This window comes from Schistocerca gregaria, chromosome 4, assembly GCF_023897955.1.
Source record: "Schistocerca gregaria isolate iqSchGreg1 chromosome 4, iqSchGreg1.2, whole genome shotgun sequence".
In the NCBI taxonomy this organism is placed as follows: domain Eukaryota; kingdom Metazoa; phylum Arthropoda; class Insecta; order Orthoptera; family Acrididae; genus Schistocerca; species Schistocerca gregaria.
This window is the reverse complement of record NC_064923.1, coordinates 723,859,507-723,880,722: the sequence shown is the minus strand read 5'-3', so window position 1 is coordinate 723,880,722 and position 21,216 is coordinate 723,859,507. Positions and strand designations below refer to the sequence as shown.

Below are 21,216 nucleotides of genomic sequence, written 5' to 3'. Positions count from 1 at the left end.
AATTACAGATGTAAACAAACTCTTGAATCCTCCACTGAAAAATAAACATTGATACACATACAGCATTGTGTACAGCACTGTACAACAAATGAGAGTTTCTTTTTTTTCTTTCATTATTGACTGGATACTGATTAACAGCAGCAGTGTGTATTACACTTTCATTTTCTTTGGCATCTACCAGTGTGCTACTGTGCACGTAAATCACACAATATTTCATAATTTATGTTCTCTTTAATGTATGGTTTTACAGTTCACTGGAACATAAGAGGAGTATTCTTCTGTAACAATTACTGCTTCAATTACAAACTGAATTGTTGTTGGTATGGTGGATTTTCACAAAAGGGATTTGTCTACTTCCAAAGCATTTTAAAAGTTATGATACATTAATATTAACTTCCAGTAATGTGAAGCAAGATTCTGGGGTAAAGAAATGGAAAGAGTCATGAAGATTCATTGCAGAAGAGAAGCACAAGATAAATGCTTATTTTCCATGTATTTTCATTTGTCAATACAATAAAAAAATGATATAACTCAGACAGACAAAAATAATCTTGTACTTGAAAAGAAAACAATAAAATAAAGAGATACATCATTTGCCTCCTGAGAATGCAATGTTAATTTTTACCACCAAACGTAGATCTCACAGATGCCTCATGTGAAAATTGCCATCAGTCTAGTAACCTCTTCATACATCATTTTGATCTGTGCATTGTAAGGCAAATAACTCATAAATTAAGTTTGCTTACTCACTTTTACCCATTAAGGACTTTATTATAGTTGCAGAGATAAAAAATAATAATATTTGAAATTAAGTGACTAATTTTGACTTTTGTGTAGAAAGGGAAGGACACGACAAAGTTAAAATAATATTGAAAAATTAAAAAAGCATAAACACATCTTACAAACAAAACAGTATTATACAATGAATTTGGAAGCACATCTGCATAACAGAGCAACATATAAGAGCATTTATTTGTGACGAAAGTGAGTAGCAATACAGCATGATACCTCTGCGAAATTAACCTTGTTGTATGAAAATAGTGTTTAATTCATTTAGTTTTGTTACACAAGTTTGAGATTTTCTCAGTTACCTGGCTGATACTTGTAACACAAAGCTGTTTTGTCCAAAACAAATCCAGAATTAAAGCAGGCTCTGCATAATGGGTACTGTAGACATAGAGCTTAAAAGTCCAAAACAAGTTAATTGACTCCCAGTGACAACCAAAAGGCACTGATAAGAAAATACGATCCTCTGAACAATTACATGCATCCACGGTTTACTTTCACATGTGACAGACAGGCAACGTATTAAATGGTATGAAAATTTAAATGATAAATGTCGGATGTTTATATGACATGCATCAAATGATTTTTAAGATGTTATAGTCTTCAGTGCTGTGTTCATTAGAATACTGGAACAAAGAAAAGTCAGTTATAGAAAGAATTATGTTGTTACAAGATACTCTGAAAGTCTCAACCTGTTGAGACATCAGAGACGATATGTAATCTCTGTTACGTGGAATAAAGAAAGGATAGTTACATTTTACTCACTTTTTAAGGATTCAGCACACAACATTGATACACTTAAATATCATTCTTATGACATACAATTTTTTGCCTACAATTCAATTTTTCACCATAAAAAAAGTACACAATACACTTGCACTGTTAAAAAGACAAACCGAGTGTCATTCTGAATACAGATATGCATTTGGTGCTTATGAATAATTTCTGTTGCCACGTGTGCTTCCGGTTACCTAAAGTGTTTGTAACTGTTTGCCAACTGTATGCTGTAATGATATATGTTGCTGTTAATGTCCACTTATAAATCCTATCCTTGCATTAAATAAACAAATGCAGTAAAATTATATCTTAAATTTCTTTTGCTTCACAGAGTTATCAATACAGTGGATTTTGTCACATTTCACTGAACATTTTAAACGAGTTGTATATTAGGTTGTGGGGTAAGTAAGGTGTTGCGAGTATCATAAATTTCTGTCAGAACAAGATTCAGTCACTTGCTAACAGTAAAGCATATTAACAAGTGCTTGAAGAGTACTGAATTTGTATTTTCAGTAATTATGTATGTGTGTGTGATATTTTTAATCGGTCTTCTCTTTTGATTTCTGAAAGTTTGTAAGGCGAGACATAAGCTGGTGTTCTGTTGTATTCACTTTACATCACAGTCTTCTATTCAATAGATCCACATATTTCAATGTGGAATACACACTTACCCAGACAGGTGTTTTGTGTATTTTAATGCATATCCTAGCAGAAGCTTATGACCTTGGAATCATTCGATATTGTGCTGATTTGCCTTTAAAAAATTGCTACTATTTATTTTGTTGGGAGAGAGTTGTGCAATGTCTTTATTCCACGTGCACAGTGATGCAATGAATAAGAAAACAAATCATAAACTTAATAAAGTGCCCTCACAGTACTATGATCATTATCCATAATGACAAAGTTGATCATTAGGAAATGAGCCTGTCTTAAATAATATCCAGCATCTTTCTTTACTTGTTCACAAATCAGATACAGAAATGGTATATATACATGTCACTTAAAAAACTTTCATTCCAGTAACCAGAATGAGCACAATGTTTTATCATGGAAAACAAAAATCAATATGTGTTTAACTGCTACATAGCAGTCCTGTACACATGTATTCATTCTCCTAATTCTTTTTATACATTATCTGATAAGTTACAAAAAATCTATAACCCATTAAGTATTACATATCTATGTTTTCCCTCCACACTATAATTACATACAAAAAATACACAGTTTCAACCACAACAATTCACTAAGGACACTTTACTGAGTAACATTCATTGTATGAACATTCCTAATACTAATACTATTAATATTTGATGCCTCCTGCAACAGAAATCAAAGTATAAAAAAGTAGATAACAATTCCCCATAATTAAAACTGTAATACCCTTCATAGAATTTTATCATTCTTAGGCTGCTTCTTATAATACTGTGAAATAAACTGTTCACTGTTATGGAATGGCAAGAAGTAAATAATCTTCCTTCAGGTTTTTCTGCACTAAATGTGCAAACTTTGATTGTGGAGACCACTTATTGTTTTGTTATCATATCAATAATCAGTCTGCATACCTGAGGAAAGTGAAACCATCCACCAAATGATATGCTCAGGAGTCCAACAAATAACCAGGTTATACTAAAACAACATACCTTCTGACAAATTTAAACATTCTAAAATTAATAATAATAAATACAGTTCCAGTAATAAATAGTAGTGTATAAGTTTTGTATGTTTCTTTGTATTAACTGTTGTTTAATGTTTTGAAATCTTACTCTGTTTTCATTTACAATAAAATATTTATAACCGACAATGAACCTAAGAACATTGTTGGAAAAACTATGAAACTATATCTTACTAAGTTTTAAATATTAATCTTAATAACAAGCCACCTGTTACTAAAAGTAGACTCAGCACTCTCTTTTATTCAGCGAGAAACTGATCAGTAATTCTAAAAATTTTGGAACAGTAATGGACAACAGTCCTACTGACCCTCTTGCAAATATTTATGCATTATCCAAACAACACATTTACACATTAAATTCTCCCTCAAGTGGAAAAAATCAACCATGTAGTCCAATTCAAAACTGCAAAATTAAAAAGATGAAGGCATTTGAGACTATAACAAATGGCATAAGGTATGAGAAGCGCTGAGTGAAAAACATTTGCTCCAATTCCTAAGGTCAATTATTTCTAAATTTCCAAATTAAGTTTTAATTTTTCATGATGCTATTGATTTAGGCACAATCTTTGCATTTAGTCAGAATGGCCTTTCCAATTTTTTGTACAGTTGTGGGTTGGTAAGGTCAACTATTAATCAATGTATCCCAAGACAATCAATATTACAAAACTTTTAGTGAATACTTGGAAACACAGCACAAGTTAACAAAATCTCTCCTCTTTCACAAGACAAAAAAACTGAATGTAATACTATGATGTGTTAATTGGAGTAATACAAGGTGAAATTGTGCTCAAATCTGTCATATTTTGTTAATGCTCAGAATTATATCTTAGAAGTTTGGAAACTTTAAGGCTGAAACTAATTAAGTACAATTATGGTCAATTCTACAGTATCAATTAAGTACTATTCGTTTTATCACTAATCATAACAATGATTAATACTGTTGATAACAAAAACTACTGCAAAGAAAAAGCAGAGCCTACACAAATACCTAGAAACATTTAAACAGCCTTTATTCCAGCTGTAATAATACACTTATTTCACAAAAGGAACTGCCTTTAGTGTCTGTATTTGCTTCATGGAAAAATGTTTCTCTTTCACTTATAGCAATGAACAGATATGATTATTAAATAAAACAACATATCAGATCACACTTTTAAAAAACAGAGAAAAATTTCAAATAACAGAGTAAAATTATCTTTTGTTTCCAAAACAGGGACAACATCAAAATAGGGGAGACTGCATAATATTAGGCATGTCAAACTTAAAAATGCATTCTGCTACTGAGCAAACTTTTAATTGCTGGTGGGGAGAGTGTCTTAAAAATTAGAGTGAACAAACTCAGGTAGTCTTTTCTGTGTAACATGAAAATTTTTTCATGGAATTAACACAGTCTTTGCTCTCATGAAAGATCATGATACTCATTCACTTATTTGTAAACAGACCTGCAAGGACATTGGACCTGGATATGACAGTGCCAGTAAACTGTAAACCTCATATTTAAGTAATACACTTTGGGACAAAATATTTTTATAAAATCCACCAGACTAGAAGCAGACAATGCCACTTGTTTGCTGTACACACAAAGGAGTAAAACTTCACTTAACCATCTCTATGGAACACTAGCTTATAGGGACTGACAAAATGTCACACTTTCTCATCATTCTTATCCCATAAATGAACCTCATCCGATTCCAGCAAAAATTTCCCAGTTTAAATACCTGAACACAGTGGGAAGTGCTGTGTAACACACTGAGAAAATGATTATGCATAATACTCAAATAACAATGCTCAAATAACAAACCCCAAAACCACGACAGTACAATCCTATTCCAACCTGGATTCGCAGATAGGCCTATCTAAGGAATCTTTTTTCCTTCTAATTAGGGGGCTTGTCACAAATTCATGTATTGGAGAACAACAAACTCTCCAATCAACATTAAAAACTCTGCTACTGCAAATCAAACTCTTTCCCAGTCATACTAAGAAATACCTGTCATATTAATAATGAGTCGGTGTTCACACTCTCAAAAGTACATACCTGATTCATTCGAAAAAACTGATTCTGCAAGCAAAATAACTACCACTGAACCAATTATGCACTGTGACAGTCAGTACAGGGTTGAGTCAAAAAGGACTTAACAGCTTTGGAATGATATAGAAATTTATTGAGATCACTAATAGAATCGGTAGATGAGTCAGTTTGTAGCAAACAACCTCAAGTTACAGTTAAAATGGCTACTTTCACTGGTTTGGAGCGTGCTCGCAGTGTGTTTTGGTTTCATGAAACAAACTCTGCAACAGCTGTTCCACAGATCAATGATGACATGGGATGGTCTACCCCAGCAAGACAGTTCATCACTTCATTTCCCCATGAAAGTTCAACATTTCCTTGATAATCGCTTTCCGGGTCAGTGCACTGGCCTCGCAGGGCCAATCGCATGGCCACCTCACTCCCCAACTAGACACCAGTGGATTTCTTTCTCTGGGGTTTCATTAAAGACTGTGTATATGTTCCCCCACCACCAAACAATTTTGCGCGTCTGAAAAATCAAATTTGTGCTTCAGTTGTATAAGTTATGCTGGATCTGCTGCAACGAGTGTGGAAGACATTGATTACCAGTGGGATCTTTGCCACATCACTAATGGTAATCACACCAAACCAAAATGACACTTGACACTTTTACATGAAACTTGAGGTTGTTTGCTACAAAATGACATCTACCAATTCTGTAAGTTTTCTCAATAAATTTTTATATCGTTCCAAAGTTCTAATGTCCTTTTTGACTCATCTTGTATGTAGCTGTGTAACTTTAGCAATCAGACATGCAAAGAATATTAGGCACATCCAAACAGTCAATGTCCTTACAGGTCTGTCCACATGAAAGGAAATGAGGGAGAGTACTTCAAAGTCTACACTATCTTTTACAGACAAAAAGAACTTTCTTTCCATTGGAGCAGGATGTAACTGCAATAGTTATTACTTATCACACAGTGGCCATTGAAGAAAGAATACCACACTGAAAAACACAGTATCTGTGTGAAAAATCAAGGCATTCTGGCAAGTATGTGATCCTTTTTTTCCAATTTGCTACTGGTAAAGAGCCTGCATTGGTAAATTTATGTTGTCTCTCAACGGATGCCTCCACTTAGCACCTGACCATTTCTTTACGGGGATGAACCACTGATGGCAAAGCAGACATGAGAATGGAGTACACTGGTGTGTTACCAGCATCTTAGATCTTCCACTGGAGCCATTAAATATCCTGCCCAAAACACCCAGCACATGTCATTATTTCAATATGCTGACAATCTGATACCAATTTACTGTTTCACCCACATTCCTCTGATTGAAAGGTGCAAAATTCTGTGTGGTGGGCTAGTAGGCTCTTACCTCTTTGATACCTTATTAATGAGTTTGCGAAATGACGAGGTCCACTTGGAGCGATGCAGGGCGGGAGGACGATCGGAGCCATCATGCACAGCATGGAGTGACCTGTGGCCCACAGACAGTGCTCCTGCACTGTGTCCACTCGTCTCAAATAGTTCTGATGAAAAGCCCGAGTCAGATGAGAAGGCCCTTGCCCCACCTCCTGAGCTGCCCACTCCTGCAACACTGACACCGTTGCCACCACCGGGGTCAGCAGAAGACGCAGAAGTCAAAGATACATCAGCAGGCACCGAGGCTGAGCAGCGGCGACGTGGATGGTGTTGTTGGCGGCTGCGGTGTAAGCAACAGTGTCGTCCACGTGGGAAGCCGTCAAAAAAGTCATCACAACCACGGCCCGAGTCACTGCCAGAGTCATCATCACCTTCGTCTTCTGAGCTAGCTTCGTCAATGTAAGAGATATAGCCGGTGCTGGTACCAGCAACACCCGCTACATCAGAGCACGGTGTGGCCGCACACGATGACACTGTCTCCGATAGTCCCGCAGCTACTGCAAGAATACACATTCAGAGTAAACAAATTATTAATGTCTGGCAAAATAAATACACTAACTAAATTAAAACTGTTATCTCATTCCATCAAAGATCACCACATAAATAATACTGACTAGTCAGCCTACATTCTAAGAGAGGGGAAAAGTCAACAGGAAGTACCAATGACTAGAATAGGCAAGGAGATTCAGACAAAAGAATAAGAAAGCTGACAATGTAAGGAAAAGATTGTTACTCACCATAAAGGTGATACACTGAGTTGCAGACAGGCACAACAAAAGACAGTTACACGTTTAGCTTTTGGCGAAAGCCTTCTTCAGAGAAGGAAACACACACACATTTATTCACACGAGCAATCACAACTCATGTAAACACAACTGCCATTCCGGCAGCTCAGATTGGAATGCAGCTATCACGTATAATGGAAGCAGCAATCTGGAGGGGATGAGGAAGGGATAGCAGGGTATGGATGTGGGGAGAGAAGAGCACTGTCTAGCGGAGTGTGCACCGACAAGACGTCCAACAGGTGCAGCATTGGGAGGCTATGGGGTAGGGAGGTGAGGAGGGGTTGGGAAATGGATAGCGAAAAAGGAGAGGAGCAGGAAAGCTGGTGCGTTGGCAGAGGGTAGCACAGAATGAGGGTGAGGGGATGAGAATAAGGAGGTGGTGACACGATAGAGGGAGCTGTAAGGTGGAGGAAGCAGGGGACAGTACATTACTGTACTGTCCCCACACCTTCCATTGAACAGTTTCCGCCATTCTGTCCAGTCACTTTTTTCTTATTCTCATCCCCTCACCCTCTTTGTGTGCAATCCTCTGCCATTGCCCCCATCTGTCTTCCTGTCTGCTACTCAACGTGTTGTTTTCACAGTGAGTAGCAATCTATCTTTTCCTTACATTACCAATATTCCAACCTGGAGTTTCCATTGTTTAATAAGAAAGCTGAATTAAGTACAGTACCTAAAAAAAGACACAGAATTCACTTGTAAAAATGCTTTATATTGGCAGGATTGTATTTGTATTGTCCCCATGAACAGAAAATCCTATTAACTTAAGTTGATCTGGAAGTATCACTATTTGCAAAAGTTGAGTTCAAAGTGCCCAAAAATACCACTGATATTTACAAATTTTTCAGTTTTCCCATCTATAACATACCATAAACAAAAGTATATGCTTTCTACTGAACAAGTCAACAGTTGCCTTATAAAAGAAAAGCATTATCCTTCCTCATACAGCTATCTAAATGTGTCATTTAGACACAATACAGAAATTGTATAACTACACAGTGAGTAAGTATTTTTACTTATAAATTAAGTTGCAGTCACCTAAAATCAGAATACTCTAAAATATTAAGAACTGACTTACATTCAATCCAAATTATAGCATATACACTTTCCATTTTTTAATTCCTAATTGAAAATCCTTTTTGTAAACAGACAATGTGACCAGTAATAAGAAGCTACTTTGACACAAACACAATGTGACCTAACCAAGTTAAAACCAAGCTGTTTAAAATAACAAGAATTTTATGGGCAATCTGGTGGTGTTGTCATAGGTCGACCCTTGACATCACTAGCAGCTGAAATTTATACGTCACGTTTTGAACATGCACCTCTAAAGCCTTCTTGTTGGCTCCACAATGTGGATGATAAATAGATTCCACTATTTCTTGAATGAGATTTACTATAAAATCAACTTCACTTTCAAGGCAGAGAGTGAGGTTGGTCTCCCATTCTAGATGTTTTGGTGTATACAGGATCTGATAACATTCTAGGTATGCAGAGTGTATAGAAAGCTAAGTGACACAAATAGGTATTTCAACGCCACTTCGCAAAAGCACCCAGCCCAGAAGAGAGCAGTGCTCAACAATATGTCTTCAATACCAGTTACAATAACAGCTTTGAATCGAGTTTGATTTCATTAAGAACATACTGACGACAGGGTTTTCACGTGAAATATTAATTACGTTAATACGAAGAACAAGGAAATGTCTTTTTTACTCTGATAGGGTACTGTGTCTCTGAAGCTGCTGACCGCATCAGCAGAATTCCACATATATAAAAAAAGTTTTGCATCACCTCGGTTCCGAGAGTTCCGGAACTTGTACAGAAAATTGGAATAGAGACAAACATAAACATCATTTCTGTCCTTTTTACTGCTAATGAAAATCACACATTGCATGTTGTACCACCATATAGTGAGACCTTCAGAGGTGGTGGTCCAATACCCAGTACCACATCCTCTCGCATTGATGCATGCCTGTAGTTCTCATGGCATACTACCCACACGTTCATCAAGGCACTGTTGGTCCAGATTGTCCCACTCCTCAACAGCGATTCGGCGTAGATCCCTCAGAGGGGTTGGTGGCTCGCGTCATCCATAAACAGCCCTTTTCAATCTATCCCAAGCATGTTCAATAGGATTCATACCTGGAGAACATGCTGGCCACTCTAGTTGAGCGATGTCGTTATCCTGAAGGAAGTCATTCATGAGATGTGCACAATGGCGATGCAAATTGTCACCCATGAAGACGAATGCCTTGCAAATATGCTGCCGATACGGTTGCACTATCAATAGGAGGGTGGCATTCGAATCGTACAGCCATTACGGCGACTTCCATGACCACCAGCGGCATACGTCAGCCCCACATAATGTCACCCCAAAACAGCTGGGAACCTAAATCTCGATGCACACGCCGGACAGTATGTCTAAGGCGTTCAGCCTGACCGAGTTGCCTCCAAACACATCTCCGACAATTGTCTGGTTGAAGGCATATGCGACACTCATTGGTGAAGAGAATGTAATGCCAATCCTGAGCAGTCCATTCGGAATGTTGTTGGGCCCATCTGAACCGTGCTGCTTGGTGTCGTGGTTGCAAAGATGGACGTCGAGAGTGAAGTTGCGCATCATGCAGCCTACTGCACACAGTTTGAGTTGTAACACAATGTTCTGTAGCTCCACGAAAAGCATTATTCAACATGGTGGTATTGCTGTCAGGGTTCCTCCGAGCCATAATCTATAGGTAGCGGTCATACACTGAACTAGTAGCCCTTGGGAGGCCTGAGCGAGGGATGTCTCGACAGTTCCTGTCTCTCTGTACCTTGTCCATGTCGAACAACATCGCTTTAGTTCATTCCGAGATGCCTGGACGCTTCCCTTGTTGAGAGCCCTTCATGGCACAGAGTAGCACTGTAGATACTATCGAACCATGGTATTGACCACCTAGGTATGGTTGAACTACAGACAACACAAACTGTGTACCTCCTTCCTGGTGGAACGAATGGAAGTGATCAGCTGTCAACCCCCCCCCCCCCCCCCTCTCGTCTAACAGAGGATGCTTATGCATGCTTGTTTACATCTTTGGACGGGTTTAGTGACATTAACAGTCAAAGGGCCTCTATCTGTGATGATATAATGTCCACAGTCAATGTCTTTCTTCAGGAGATCTGGGAACCAGGGTGCGCAACACTTTTTTTTATGTGTGTATCAAAATATGGTATACAGTCCACTCGCTTCAGTCAGAACAAAATACAAGACTCTTTCTGAAACAAAACAGGTAGACCTGATTATAGTGCACTGGGAGAGTCTATGAAATGACATACGACTGTGACAGAATGTATAGAGGCAAAATGCAGTTAAAATTAAGTGTCAAATCTGTGACCAACAGTGTTCATGTACTGGCCAAGGAAACTAACATTTATAGAAAAGGAGTCCAAGAAATAATGGAGATTCCCATGGATCTAAGTTCAAGAGAGAGGAGGCTATGTGTTTCCAGCTTCTTGGCTTCCTGCCATCAAAGAAGTGAATACGCAGCCACGGTGCACGAGGAACACAAACATCATAAAGGAAACCACCGCCATGGGAAATAATATTTTTTGTAAGCATTTCCCCATCTTGCTCTGCCTGTTTCAATTCTATACAATGACGACGGATCAGCAACTGTAGCCAGAAGACTTTTAACCAATACCTCTCTTTCAGGTTAAGACCAGGAAAACTCCCTTTCTATCCAATGACAATGGCGGTTGCAACAGGAATGGCATAGCCTAACAACTTCGAAGATTTTACCTTCTATGACAACAGCCATGAAAGTCTGTAGACTTACACAAACAAATGTTACAGATACAGGCCAGTGTCATAAGAATGTAATACATCATCAGGATAACAAGAATATGATATAGGTACATCATGTTCTGGGCTTAAGTGACTCCCACGCCAGAGTTAGTTAGGCTAATTCAAAAATTACACAAAATTTAACATGCCATAATACTGGCACAGTTATCAAAGTAGAAGAAAACAGATTTCCGAGACTGAAGGTATAAGGCTAACTCTCATGGGCAGCAGAAATTCATAATCTCCTGCAATAGCTGCATGCAGCTACCTTTATGATTAGAAAATGACCCACAGCCAGATATTTATTTTGCATGCATAAATGGGGTAACTAGTCTGGAGGTTCTACCTTTTTTGTTCACCTGCATTAGAAAAAGATAAGTTAGAAACACACTGAAGATAGTACACTGAAACATTTATGGGTAAGAAAGGTTGTATAAACCAGAATGTCCAAACCAGTTTCTTTACTTTTTCTTTTTATGAACATGGAACTCAAGAGGTAAAACATGACTGTCTGCATACATCGTTGTTTTTTGTCACTTTCCTAAGTTTCACAACTCCTGTGTCAAAACCAACAGCCTCCCTATTGACTTTTAAACAAGCATCAATAAATGCACGACCATGTGTGAAATTCCTGTATCATTTAGCGGTGGCATGCTCACTGAATGGGTTTTTGCATCCATATAACCACCATAGAACTGGGAACAGACAAGATGGATACACAAAAATTGTCTGGCTTGTATATATCCAGCACTCTATTGCTAAGAAAACTGTACAGCAAGAGTCAAGGCACCCGGGGGCTTGTTATGACAGGGAGGCTACATGGACCTCTCCCTCTACACTATTTTCTTTGAACTCTAGATATTATTCTCAAACTGAAAGTGGCATAGTACCTACTGATGTATTTTATATGCACTCCTACTCTCGCTGGTGTCTTTTCCTTCCTTTGTGCCTCTCGTGGCCAACAGACAAGATGGATCCCTCTAAGCCTGTGATCTGGGTGACCCAACCTCCTCCTATTACTTCTCTTTTTTCTGCTGCACAGAAGAACGGAACATCAACGTTTCTGCAGCGAGAAGACAGTTAGACTCAAGTACATGATGAGACTCAGTCACACAGCTAAATGTACTGATTGTGGCCATGTTTTAAATAGATCCTCATCCACAGAGAAAAAAAGGCTTTTTTTAAACTGATCCAGTCATTATAATTTGAGTTTTCCCAAATTATTTCATATGAATTCCATGATTAAGTAATTCCTTACATTGTATGTGTATAATTATTACTACTGCTACAATAAACGGCTCATTGTGAGTGGAAAATCACCTGAAATACACCATCAGTGTGATTTTTGCTCAGAAGGAAGTGTGGATGAACAGAGAAATGTTCTCATTGTGGTTATATGAGACATGTATACCAGCAGTCCACCCTCTCAATAATCTGGTCCACATCTGACATAGCTCAAGCAGAAATGATGTGCAAAACAATGAACTATCATGTGCAGCTATGTTGTTAGTTAATAACATAGTTAAACAATATTACACAAATTTGAAATTATAGCTTTCATTACAGTTCAGTTTTATGGCTTCTAAAAGGAAAACATGTTATGCTAGTAGACCCCAAGCAAAAACTGGAAATTCTAGATTAGTTGAACTGAGGATCATCCTAGAAAGCCATTGCTGTTGGGTATAATGTTTGATGAGCAACTATTTGTGACATCAAAAAAGAAAGATGATTTTATTTGACAGTAGTTTTTGTTGTCTTCAGTCCTGAGACTGGTTTGATGCAGCTCTCCACGCTACTCTATCCTGTGCAAGCTTCTTCATCTCTGAGTACTTACTGCAACCTACATCCTTCTGAATCTGCTTAGTGTATTCATCTCTTGGTCTCCCTCTACGATTTTTAACCTCCACGCTGCCCTCCAATGCTAAATTTGTGATCCTTTGATGCCTCAGAACATGTCCTACCAACCAGTCCCTTCTTCTAGTCAAGTTGTGCCACAAACTCCTCTTCTCCCCAATTCTATTCAATACCTCCTCATTAGTTATGTGATCTAATTTCAGCATTCTTTTGTAGCACCACATTTCGAAAGCTTCTATTCTCTTCTTGTCCAAACTATTTATCGTCCATGTTTCACTTCCATACATGGCTACACTAAATACAAATACTTTCAGAAACGACTTCCTGACACTTAAATCTATACTCGATGTTAACAAATTTCTCTTATTCAGAAACGGTTTCCTTCCCATTGCCTGTCTACATTTTATATCTTCTCTACTTCGGCCATCACCAGTTATTTTGCTCCCCAAATAGCAAAACTCCTTTACTACTTTAAGTGTCTCATTTCCTAATCTAATTCCCTCAGCATCACCCGACTTAATTTGACTACATTCCATTATCCTTGTTATGCTTTTGTTAATGTTCATCTTATATCCTCCTTTCAAGACACTATCCATTCCGTTCAACTGCTCTTCCAAGTCCTTTGCTGTCTCTGACAGAATTTCAATGTCATCGGCGAACCTTAAAGTTTTTATTTCTTCTCCATGGATTTGAATACCTACTCCAAATTTTTCTTTTGCTTTCTTTACTGCTTGCTCAATATACAGATTGAATAACACTGGGGAGAGGCTACATCCCTGTCTCACTCCCTTCCCAACCACTGCTTCCCTTTCATGCCCCCTCGACTCTTATAACTGCCATCTGGTTTCTGTACAAATTGTAAATAGCCTTTCGCTCCCTATATTTTACCCCTGCTACCTTAAGAATTTGAAAGAGAGTATTCCAGTCAACATTGTCAAAAGCTTCCTCTAAGTCCACAAATGCTAGAAATGTAGGTTTGCCTTTTCTTAATCTTTCTTCTAAGATAAGTCGTAGTGTCAATATTGCCTCATGTGTTCCAACATTTCTGCGGAATCCAAACTGATCTTCGCCAAGGTCGGCTTCTACCAGTTTTTCCATTCGTCTGTAAAGAATTCGTGTTAGTATTTTGCAGCTGTGACTTATTAAACTGATAATTCGATAATTTTCACATCTGTCAACACCTGCTTTCTTTGGGATTGGAATTATTATATTCTTCTTGAAGTCTGAGAGTATTTCGCCTGTCTCATACATCTTGCTCACCAGATGGTAGAGTTTTGTCAGGACTGGCTCTCCCAAGGCCATCAGTAGTTCTAATGGAATGTTGTCTACTCCCGGGGCCTTGTTTCGCCTTGGGTCTTTCAGTGCTCTGTCAAACTCTTCACGCAGTATTGTATCTCCCATTTCATCTTCATCTACATCCTCTTCCGTTTCCATAATATTGTCCTCAAGTACATCACCCTTGTATAGACCCTTTATATACTCCTTCCACCTTCTGCTTTCCCTTCTTTGCTTAGAACTGAGTTTCCATCTCAGCTCTTGATATTCATACAAGTGGCTCTCTTTTCTCCAAAGGTCTCTTTAATTTTCCTTTAGGCAGTATCTATCTTACCTCTAGTGAGCTAAGCCTCTACATCCTTACATTTGCCCTCTAGCCTTCCCTGCTTAGCCATTTTGCACTTCCTGTCGATATCATTTTTGAGACGTTTGTATTCCCTTTTGCCTGCTTCATTTGACAGTATGTAATTCAAATGAAGAGTAAGTTGGGAAAATGGAAGGTCATGCAAAAGGGTGAAAATGAAGAACTGGACATAGCTCTTTGCAGATGGTTCACACAACAAAGCAGTAAGCGAATTCCATTAAGTGGCCCAGTAATAAAGAAAATAGCAGTTGTATTTAACAAAGAACTAGGCAGGAGAAACTTGTTTGTACCAAGCAGAGGCTGCCTATCAAACTGTGAAAAACGACATGGCACGCGGCAGCTGACATCACTGGGGAAAGTTGATCAACTAACAAAAAAGATGCAGAAAGGTTTGTAAAGAAGATACGGAAGATAACAGAGGCAGCAGATTTACCTGCTGATACTTTATATGGTGCTGATGGAACCAGCCTCTTTTAGAAGACACTTCTTTCAAAGCACGAACGAGGAGAATGTTTGCAGGTACAAACAACAGAAAGTGTGTGTTTTGTAATGCAAATTGGAGTCATGAACTACTGTTCATTGTGAGTGGAAAATCACTGTGATCTGAACACAAACCTGGCCACCAACATAGTTAGAAAATTCTTTCCTCCTGAACTCTAGCTGCAACAGTTCTAATCATTAGTTCTTCTAGTTCTCGGAAAATATTATATTGTGGGCCTGAAATGTAAAATAGAAATTCTTATTTTCAAGTGTTTAATAATAACACTTGATTCATCATTGTATCTGAGCTTGTTTTATTTTCAAGAACAGAGACGTAGTGACTGAAACCATTTCGCACAGGAGTTACTTGCAAGACGCTCACAAATATAGTGTTTTGTAGGTAATGAAGTGATGCAGAGTTTCAATGGGGCAGTGTACCATGCAAAGCAACAGCTGTTAGTGTCATTCTACCATGTCTGTCAAACAATGGGGGAAAATGTAGGAAAGAGAGCAAGAGTTCACTATGGGTGGGCATACAGCAGTCAAAACAATTAATATGTTAAAAAGTGACACTGAGCATTTTCTGAGCATACAATTTTTTGTAAGGGAGCCAGAAACAGAAGCAGTCGCCACACATGACACTTAACCCAGTGTTGTGAGTTACCAGGGTACACAATGGCTAGAGGATGTGGTGTGGGACAGACAGACAACACACTGGCGACACTGAAAATTAATCTTCATATCTCTCAGTGCAAAGCAAATGAAGCACCTACCTTCTTCTCTGAATGTCACTCTAGTATTACGTAGATCATAAAAACTGTACGTAGATCATAAAAATTGGTGGATCATGAAGTTTGACCACTCACTGAGAGACACTCAGCTGTATGCTATCACAGGGGGTAAGAGATGACATCTCTAAGAATGTTACACTGATTCAGTACACTAGCACTAATCAACTTACAAGGTAAGTAAACAATTTTTCTCACAATTTGCACAACTGTAGTACATACATATAAATACGAAACGTTTAACGGTGGACTTTTGGGTGACCAGTCGAATTGTTTCCTTTTCATGCACAATATTTTGTTGACATTTTGCTGTTAAAGAGTACTCTCAGCCTGGTATCCAACCAGAGTAATTGGAGTGCAGGAAATGAGTACACTTTAAAGCAAACCTCACAGCTTCTGGCAAAGGCGACTGAATTGCCCATCAAAATGTTGTGCTTAAAATGGAAACAACTCAGCTGATCACCTGGAAGTACACTATTAATAAATCCTGCCAAGAAAGTCTGAGAGACTGTGTGACAAATGCTGCTGTAATATCAATTGATTTTGAGGAATCAAGGTTCAGGGTTTTATGAGAACACTATCCACTGAGCAAAGGTGTTAGTGGAACCAGCAGTCTACTGTTTGCCCATACTGCATACCAGTCTTGTCAATTTCTTTCTTTCTTCCTTTTCCCCTCATCTCCCAACAATGGCTGCATTATAACACTGTTTTGGAAAGAAACAATAATATTGATAATCACTGTTGTATGTCTGTGAGAAGGCATAATCAAGGTATAATAAGGAAATGTATTGAAATAAGCAATTATTTAGCAATATATTCATACATCTATCACAGTGAAGTCACACAGGACTATACTTTCTTTGAAAATGTGTTTTATTTGTGATATAAGCATGAATGTATCAATAAATAAATGTTCATTTGATCATGAATCCTTTTTTTTACCTCACCATGAGTGTACCACAATCATCATCATCATCATCATCATCATCATGTTAGAGGTATGTCATCATTTAGCACAGTCCACAAAGTGTTCTTGAAGATTCTCCAGATAAGATTGGAACTATATCTAAAAGAGGTAATGGATGAGAAACAAGTTGGGAATTTATGAGAAACAAATCCGCCACTGATCAGATGTTTGTACTAAAAGAAGCCATATCAAAATATTGAAAATACAACAGAGCAGTGGCCATATTGACTGTTGATTTTTTTTTTTTTTTTAATTTATAACAGCATAAACAGATAATTACGTGCTAGAATTTGCAGAAGTTTTGAATACAAAAGAAGATAAAAAATCTTGTAAAAGATGCGCTGCAAGGCTCAAACAGAATCATGAAACTGGAAGCAGATTATTATATCACTTCTGATGTAAAACCAGGTGTCAATCAGAGATGGAATTTCACCACTCTTGTTCAACATAATAATACAGGAAGCACTGGATACAGCAAACGAAGCAGAAGAGGGAATTAGCACAGGATCAAATATGATTGCACTTCCCTATGGACACGACACAGTGTTAATCTAGATGACTTGAAAGTACTGGCAAGAAAGTTATGTACAAAAACAAGGAAAGTTAAAATAGAGGTAAATTCTGAGGAAAATCATAAAGGTGGAAAGAAATTACTAGACAAACGGGCAGGAAACCATGTGCAGTGTTTGAAGAAGCAGATGAGTTTAAATGTCTGGGGTTGGTAGCAAACAACAGAAATTATGAGAAACAAGAAATAAAAGCAAGGATCAAAGCAGTACCCAGAGCATCATATTCCCCGGACAAATTAATGTTATCCATTTTTTTTTCTTTCCAATGAGGAACCAAGAAAGAATATACAAAACTACAACCAGGAAAGTGTTATAATATGGAGAACAGGTAAGTACAAAGGGAAAAAATAAAATGCTACAGAAGAAAATTGGATCAATTTATGAGGTAGGAGAATGCTGAAGAGGAAATAACAGGAAGCTCAGAGAGATATATAATGAGCCAGACTTCGTTTGGGAAGCCAAGATAAGTAATTTGAGATGGGTTGGCCATGTCTATAGGAAAAAGAAAGGATCAAGACAGAGAGAAGTGTCAGAGAAGAAACCTGAATGACAAAGACCAGGTAGCAGAGGGTTTTCGGTCACTATGAGCAATGAAATAAGATCCCAAGCAAAAGATGCTGTGGATGAGCTACTCCACAAGACCAAGAACTGGCTGCTGTTCTCAGGGCCAGAAGAGTAAGTAATAGAATTATTACCATTCCTTTCCAAAGAAACACAATTTGTTATAGCGATACTAGCGTTTGGTGAAAGATTCGGAAAAAAATGATGTAACTGACTATCAGTCTACCACTTTAACCAATTGCACTAATGCTGCTGCATGACAGCTGGCACTCTCATATAGTATTCGACACATACGTAAATCTTTGAAACTCAATTTCTTGAAACTGCTTGAGAAGTGCATAATGCTAGAACAGCAACAGCAACTGTTGCCTGTAAGTATGTGTTACAATTGTGTGTGGCTTCCTCGATTAGTGGACAACATTCTGTGTACGATGACAGTCAGGTGCGTACCCCGTCTAGACGCGTCTGCCTCCGCTGGAAGTGACGGTGTCGGTGACGGTGAGCTGCCAGTCTCGTCGGCGTCGGCATCTGGCGAGTAAGCACGCCGGAAGGAGTACTCTGAACGCGTGGAGGGCAGTGGCGACGGCAGTGGCAGGCCCAGTGGGTAGCCAGCACCACCAGAGCCACCACTGCGTGTGCGCATGCGGCTGCTGCCAGCCATGGCCCGTGCCCCTTCACGTGATAGCTGAGGGCACGACGCACCCTCATCCTCCGAGCAGCTCGCAGACAGTGGCACTGGCCGGATCCAGTTGCGCAGGTCCTGCAGCGGCGCTTGGAAGCACGACAGCAGCTTCCTGCTGCAATAACACACACACAACCACTCTCATCGGAACTTCATTTCACAGAGTCAAGATTAAATGTACACGGATGGAACATTACGGGGCAGGATGGGATGGGGCGGATTGTAAAAGCTGTGAATATCAGGGTTTCTTGTGAGAAACAGGACGGAATAACAGAAATGTCGAAAAACCTGGAAAGCAGATACTTGAAGGTAGATGCAATTATACCGTGAAAGACTACTTACAAAGTTTCAAGAATCAGTATTAAATGGAAAAGTCTACAGATGTATTGCTCTCTAGGGAACATCAAATATAAATCTGATTAATTACAGCATGCACAGAGGCATTTATGCAATTTCTTCCCACACTCCATACACAACTGAAATTGGAAGAAAACCTAACAAATGGTAGGATGCTAAATACTCTTTGCCATGCAATTCACAGTGGTTTGCGGAATATGTGGAATAAAGTTTTGAAGTTCATGGGGGGATGGTGGCATCATCTGGTAACATTGGAATTTACCCTATTCTTGCCATGTCAACTTGTGTTATAGTTATGCATTTTGTGCTTTTGAGTCTTACTAATCTTTATTTTGTTGTCTGCTTTGTTTCCGTGGTACACTGTCAAGGTTCCATGATGACTGAGCTATTTTTACACTAAACAGCCCAATACAGTACTTTATTTTACTTTATCGACTATAAGTTTGCTGTATGAACCTCTCCCATCTCAGCCTGTCAAGTGGATTGGTTGCTCTGAGTAGGTATGCATCCTAATTGTACCATCTCAGGGCTTTTCTCACTACCTAATTCAGGATCTTCCTCTCAGTCCAACTACTGTCCTAGAGAATGCCATTGTAGGTAGTCTATTCTCCGACATTCTTGTTGCGTGACCAGCCCACCTCAACTTTCTCTTCTTTACCACTTCAATGTTGTAAAGGTCTTTGTATACCACCCACAGTGATTTATTTTTTCGTACTCTCCATCATGTGTTATTCTCATCGATTACAGGTACCAAATCTTTTCTTAATATTTAATTCTGTCTTTCTTGCTACATAGTAAAACCTCACATTCATAAATATTACTAGTACAACAGTTGACAGATAAATGTGATTTGAGGTTAGTGATCTTTTCTTCAAGTTACTGATACAACTGTAAAATTTTGTATTAGTTGTTGTTAGATAGGTAAATATTTCTACATTCACTCTGTAGTCTTCGCTAAAAAGGGAATCCATCTTAGGATCTTTCAAAAAGCACACCCGTTTTGATATTCAAATTGAACTTTATTTTCTTCAAAACACATGAGCAAAATACACAAAAACGTTCACCACCCCTTCCCGTTTCCAGTAAGGAAACTGACATTTGGTATATCACCTTCTATACTATGCTAGCATGCAAGAACTTTGTCTGTGAAATTTGCTTTGACTGCCTAATGAGACTCTTCGTGTTTCGCCAACAACACAATGAATTTCCACCTTTAACTCGCGAATGTTTCGGTGTCTACATACACCATGGTTTTAAGATAAGCCAAAAGAAAAAAAATTGCACAGGGTTATGCCGCATGACCCAGGTGGCCTTGTCAATCACCATTATGAAAGAACTGGTGATCCAAGAAACTGCCCATGGAGCAACCCCATTGTTCCACACGAACTATCACAGGTGGCACCATCCTGCTGAAACAACAACTCTTTAACATCGATTCCACTGAAATGAATCCACAAAAATCTCTTGTCATCACATGGTATTGGTTTCCATTATTTGTCATGCATCATTTTCCCTCTCTTGAACCATACTAGCATTCACTGACCTCCAAGACAGGGTAGTTCTGTTTATTCATTCCATTTAAATGGAAGTGTGCCCCTTCACTAAAGATGATGATCCTTGCAAAACTGCTGCTGCATTAACAGAATTCTATAAGGGTAGTAATGGAGATAATAGTGGAGAATTCACTGTACGAAAGAATACCTTGTCCCAATTCTTGGGTATGGCAAATATTCAGCTTCATTGGACTGTCACACTGTCATGAACTACCAAAATGTTTTGCACCATCTGGTCTTGAAATCTTAACATCTGCTGTAGAACCCATTTCATCGAATGCAAAATATTGATTCATTTGATGCTTCATTGCACCCCAGAGTCACGTGAAGACATCTCACAGTTGCTGCATAACTTTCTCCAGTCTGATAAAATGTTCTGTCTATTACCACATGCTATGTGATAATAAACCGCTCCATCACCACACACACAATGAAGAATTATGAGAAATTCAGAACAAAGTAATAATGGAATGCTTACAGAAAAC

General features: G+C 38.5%; 1 protein-coding gene across 6 annotated transcripts in view; it reads right to left on the bottom strand.

Annotated features, from left to right (window-relative positions):
* Positions 1-476: 476 nt before the first annotated feature.
* LOC126268155 (uncharacterized) overlaps positions 477-21,216 on the bottom strand; it is a 694,665-nt gene continuing 673,925 nt past the window's right edge. For 4 of the 6 annotated variants that reach the window (XM_049973701.1, XM_049973704.1, XM_049973703.1 and 1 more), the window contains 2 exons: positions 18,590-18,936; positions 477-7,170 (listed from right to left, as the gene is read on the bottom strand). In XM_049973701.1, the coding sequence (XP_049829658.1) occupies positions 6,623-7,170; positions 18,590-18,936 (895 nt within the window). In that variant the 3' untranslated portion in view covers positions 477-6,622. The remainder of the gene's footprint in view (positions 7,171-18,589; positions 18,937-21,216) is intronic. The other 2 variants (XM_049973702.1, XM_049973705.1) reach the window with 1 other exon arrangement.